At 36.0% G+C, this 5,772-nt stretch overlaps 1 protein-coding gene across 1 annotated transcript; it reads left to right on the top strand.

Moving 5' to 3' along the window:
* Positions 1-4,376: 4,376 nt before the first annotated feature.
* On the top strand, positions 4,377-5,330 carry LOC109210481 (serine/threonine-protein kinase WNK8-like). The gene has a single exon (XM_019373904.1). It carries the CDS (start codon positions 4,377-4,379, stop codon positions 5,328-5,330), a length of 954 nt encoding a protein of 317 aa, XP_019229449.1.
* The last annotated feature ends 442 nt before the right edge of the window (positions 5,331-5,772 follow it).

Below are 5,772 nucleotides of genomic sequence, written 5' to 3'. Positions count from 1 at the left end.
ATATAATCGGATACATTCAATATTTATCTAGCTATATTAAGGTGTGATGTCCAGCAAGCGGATTTCAGAATCAACAAAAAGCTATTTTATTCCATCTCTGAACTCGGGGTTACAGCAAGGATTCGAATGTGTACCTGACTTAGAACAAAAGGAGACAGACAGTCAGCAGCAATAAACAAGGCGAACACCCAGCAATCAACAGAGAACAGCCACAGGAGTAACTTGACCCCAAAATAACCAGGAGGTTTCAACGGGAAAACCAAAAGCAACAGCAAATGACCCACTAACAGCACAAGGACTCGACACACACTCAATTGCCTTCGAAACTGAGTCTGAAACTTTAGTAAGGTGAAACTTAAACAGAACCAGTTCAAACAGATCCAAATATATTCGATCAAGTTGCCAAGTACTCCTAGATACTGCTGAAACTCGAGCTTAGGACTGACTTTTGTGGAGAGCCCAGAGAAAATTGGAAATGTTTTTGGATTTTTAGTATTTGAATTCAAAAATGGAACTTTGGAAATTCAAAGAGTGAGGGACCTTTCAAGAGGGGTTTTGATGGCTCAAAAAGGCTGGGAATTTTCAGGCTTCCTCCCCCTCTTCTTCAAGGCAAATGAATGCCTATTTATAGGCAAACTTAGGGTCCAATTTCAGATTTTCACTTTACCCATTAGTCCCTATTTTAATTCTATTTTACCCTTTATTTTCTGACTTGTTACACAAGTAACTACCCTAAGTTTACTGAATTTCAGTTTAAAACTCCTTCTAGAAAGTCCTAGGGGGTTCTATTCTGATTTTACTACCCTTAGAATCCCTAAATTACCCTTGTATTAATTCTGAAATCACTATTTCTAATGAAACTACCCTTTTCCCATGCCTAAACTACCCTTAGCACCCCCTGAAATTACTACCCAAACCCAAACAAAACCCCTGAATCTATTTTGCAATTATTAACCCTCGATCTAGGTCTCAATTCACCAAATTACCATTATCAGCTATAACCAAATCAACTTAAACTAAGTACTGAACTAAAGAAGTACTAATTACTGACTAAACAGTAATAAGGGAATACTAACGATCAGATTAAGACTAAACAAAGCCTAAACAAAATTGATTAAGGACTTATCAAAACAAATTAACAAAGAATTAAACTAATAATCACAACTAAAATCAAAAATTAGAACAGATTAGAACAAACAATCAGAACCCAACACATAATCAAAATCAAAACAGAATTGGCAAAAANACATCAAATGCTAATCAAAATTTGATCCAGGACCTACAGAACTCTTCAGCAATCGAAACGACCAAAACTCACTCCAAATGAACCCTAACACCTTCAGATGCTCTGAACAACTAAGTATAGAACAGAAATAGAGAGATTTGAACTATTTTTGATCTTAAAATCAATGTAACAGTATCTATTGTGGTTTATGCTCTTTTTTTTGGATTTTTACTGAATTTGTCTATTTTTTTTTTTGGTTTTCTGTATAGAACTACAGCTAGAAAGAAGTTTTGAATTCAAACTTTAGATCAGATCTAGAGAGAGTTTTGGGGGGAATTTTTGGGGTTCCAAACTTGTTATACAAGGCAAATGAATGCCTATTTATAGGCAAACTTAGGGTCCAATTTCAGATTTTCACTTTTCCCATTAGTCCCCATTTTAATTCTATTTTTTACCCCTTATTTTCTTACTTGTTACACAAGTAACTACACCTATTTTGTTGAAATCTGTACAACAGCCCATTCTAGAAGGGTCTAAACCCATTACAATTCCTATTCTACCCTTACTTCACTTCAACAATTACCAAATCTGATTAAACTACCCTTTTCAATGCCCAAAATACCATTTAACCCTCTTGGAATTACTAACCAACCCAAACCCCTTTACTTTAATTAATATTGACTATGGTTAACCTTATTTAATCTAAATCAGCTATAACCAATCAATTAACCTAAGTACTGAACTAAAGAAGTACTAATTACTGACTAAACAGTAATAAGGGAATACTAACGATCAAATTAAGACTAAACAAAGCTAAAAAAAAATTGATTAAGGACTTATCAAAACAAATTAACAAAGAATTAAACTAATAATCACAACTAAAATCAGAAATTAGAACAGATTAGAATAAACAATCAGAAATCAAAACAGCATTGGCAAAAATCAACACGAAAATGAACCTAGAAATTAAAAACTACAGCATCAATTCAAACAAGAAATGATCGAACAAGGAAGAACTAAACTTAGAGCACTTGAATAAAAACTATACCTAAACCAATGACAAAATTGCAAAAACAGTTTCATGTTATCAACTAATCATGGAGCCAGAACAATTATGGAATTACTTCAAAACCACATGAGAAAAGAGGAAAAACAGAAACAAAATTGAAGCAAACTCACTGATATGATTCTAGGGTTTTGCCGCCTCGTCGATTCAAAATTCGACCAACTCCGGCGAGATTCGAGATCTTCTGATAACGGATTCGTCATGAGGGACGTGAGGAGGTCCTATGGTGTGAAGTTAGTGAGATTTGGAGAGTTTAGGGTTTTGGCCGGAACTTTGGCCGGAGATTCGAGGAGTTCGGAGGGTATTCGAGGGACGGGGTTTGGGGGTTTAGAGAGAGGAGAGTGAGGCGGTTCAAGGGTGTTAGTTTGGTTGGATTTGGGTAAGTTGACGTTTTGGTCCAGATTTTAGATTTGGAATTTGAACAATTTGGTTACGTTTTGAGGAAAACTAAGGCTAGATTTGAGATGAGAGGGAAGAGGAGGTTGAGGGGTGTAATTTTGGGTGGGAACGGAGCATCGCCGCCAGCGGAGACGATTTCCGGCCGGCGGCTCGTAGCGGAGGGTGGCGGAGACGATGGGTGGCTCTAGGGTCTCTGTGGGAGAGACGAAACGAGGGGGGTGAGGGTATTCAGACAGTTATATATGTATACCAACCCACTTCCCAGCCGTTGGATCAAAGATCCTCGACGGCTGGGATTGAATCCCATCGAAACGGTGTCGTTTCATTTAGTCAGAGCAGGCCGGGTAAGGGATGTGATTTGGGCTTGGGGCGGGTATGGTTTGGGGAAGGGATCTGTTTGGGCTAAGCAAAATTGGCCCAAAATGTGAACCAACCTATATATTCTCTTTTCATTTATTTTCTTTCTTTTCTTTTTCAAACAAAGCAAATTAAATCCCTTTTTGTTTTCTTTTCAAAATTTAATAAGAATCCAAATTAATTCCTAAAACTAAACTAATTAATTCCTAAAAAAATTGATTAAGTCCTAATTTAAAAGTAAACTCATGACAAATTCAACAATTGATATTTAAAAACGCAACATGAACTATTTTTGTTATTTTTCCCTTGTAAAGTAACTTAATTACTGATCAATCCTAAAATGTGAAATTAAACCCTAAATGCACATGCCAAACATTTTTATATTTTTCGCCAATTAAAATACACAAACAAAACGCAAACAATTAACATAAAATGTCATAAAAAATCCACAAAATTGCACAATAATGAAAGAAATTATTTTGTTTGAATTTCTGGGAGTAATTCATATAGGGCAAAAATCACGTGCTCACAGTCGCAGAAGAACTTTTTTGAACTCGATTTAATTACGATTTTTAATAGAAAATCAGTCCAAATCACCTCCAATCTTCCTCAAATTTTGTATATTGACTTATCTATATGTTTTCAATGAATTTTAACTATACCCATTGAAAAAAGTTCTTTTTTTGCTTAGATTTTTGAAATATTGTATTTTGTATTTCATCACCTTATTTGTTACCTCATCCATGAAATTTCCTTTCCGTCTTGCATCTAATGTTGCTAATCACGCTTAAAAATATGGAAGGAGATTTTTGCATGTGATTCTTTGAGATAAAGAACCTAATTTATTTAGTTTTTTAATTTTTATATATGCTTGGCTAGTTTTGCTAAGTTTATGACTAATGGCTAAGAGGTTGGTAATTGAAACTTATATGGGACATTTGTGTAAGTTTCCCAACAAAAAATACCTCATGTTTTTAAGTTTTACCGGACCTAGTGCATATTGTAAATATTTTGATATACTTGGGGCCTAAGGCAAGAGCTTCACTTGCCTTACCCTAGAGCCCCCCTTGCCCGTATGAAAAAAAAAATCAAGTGTTCCCAACCATGTTTCTCCTAGTTGATTATGGATTCTAATTTCTCCGCAGCCAAAGCTTTTCCTGAACAGCACCTTTGATCTTTAATTAACTTCCACCCTTGCCCGTATGAGAAAAAATATCAAGTGTTTCCAACCATGTTTCTCCTGCTTGATTATGGATTCTTTCTCTGCAGCCAGTAGCCACCGAAGCTTTTTCTGAATAGCACCTTTGATCTTAACTTCCAGTTTGCGCGATGGATTACGGGTTACGCAAAGCTGTAGAGAATTCTCCATGTGGTAGGTTTATTCGATACAACGAAAAGTTGTTTGGAGGGGCTTACAAAGATGTTTACGTAGGGTTTGATCGTGTTGAGAATATTGAAGTGGCGTGGAACCAAATCGATTTTGAAGGAGAATATGATGAAGCAGCACGAGAAATCCTACTAAAATTGTACACGGAGGCTCATATACTGAAACCCTTAAAGCATGAAAGTATTATCATGTGTTTTTCTCGGTTGTTCGATAGCGAGGCCAAAACCATAAGCGTGATTACAGAGTTGTTTCCCTCAATCAGCCTGAAAAAACTACGACGTACTAAGTCCAACTGTGATGGCGCTGTCAGTGGTATTGATTTGGCGGCTATCAAGAACTGGGGTAGGCAAATTCTTGAAGGTTTGAACTTTCTCCATAGTCAGAACCCTAAGATCGTCCATCGAGACATCAAGTGTGACAATATTTTTGTTCATAGTGGTGGGAAACAAGTTAAGCTCGGAGGGTTTGGTTTGGCAATTCGTCTTATCGAAGGTAATTTTGCAAAAGAGCTAATTAAGGGTAACTCTGCATTCATGGCTCCTGAGTACTATGATGAGAAATACAATGAATTGGTAGATATATATGCATTCGGAATGTGTCTTCTTGAGATGGTTACTGGTGAATATCCATATCGGGAGTGTAGCAATGAGTTGCAAGTATTTAGAAAAGCGTCCACTGGTGTGAAGCCGGCATCTCTTGCAAAGGTAAAGGACTCTAGAGTGAGAGATATCATCGACAAGTGTTTGCTTCCCATGTCTGTGAGGCCATCTGCACAAGAGTTGCTGAAAGATCCGTTCTTTTTATACAACAGTGGATCAACATTGGAGGCTTGTACTTCCACTGCCAGTTCTGTAATTAGTCATCCTTTTCCGAGATTACATTGTTGTGCAAACTAGGGCTTTTGTTAAGAATTTATATCTGGTGTGATGATCATTATGAATCACACACGCTAGTTTAGGAGTAAGGCGTAATTAATTGCTTGAATTTTTTCTCATACATTCAATCTTGGAAAAATTTAGAGTAGGAGCCTTTTGTTTTCCAGAATATGATGTTAATATCAGAACTGAGTTGACTATCTATTGATGAAGTAAATATATACACATATTTCTCAGAAAAATCTTCATCAAATGTTTTTCTTTGAACGAAACTAACCCGAATTAACAATATTGGATAATTCAAAGTTGACAATACCCTAATTTTATGGAAAATAAGTCAAGACCCCTATTTAATAAATCCAAAGTACTAAGCATTGTCACACACTAAAAATATTTAACTTACCAAAGTGTTGGAAGTATTCAGTCATTTTTTGAAAGGTGTATGATGATTCCTTTAAAGCTA

This window comes from Nicotiana attenuata, unplaced genomic scaffold, assembly GCF_001879085.1.
Source record: "Nicotiana attenuata strain UT unplaced genomic scaffold, NIATTr2, whole genome shotgun sequence".
NCBI classification, from domain to species: domain Eukaryota; kingdom Viridiplantae; phylum Streptophyta; class Magnoliopsida; order Solanales; family Solanaceae; genus Nicotiana; species Nicotiana attenuata.
This window is presented reverse-complemented; position numbering and strand designations above follow the sequence as displayed.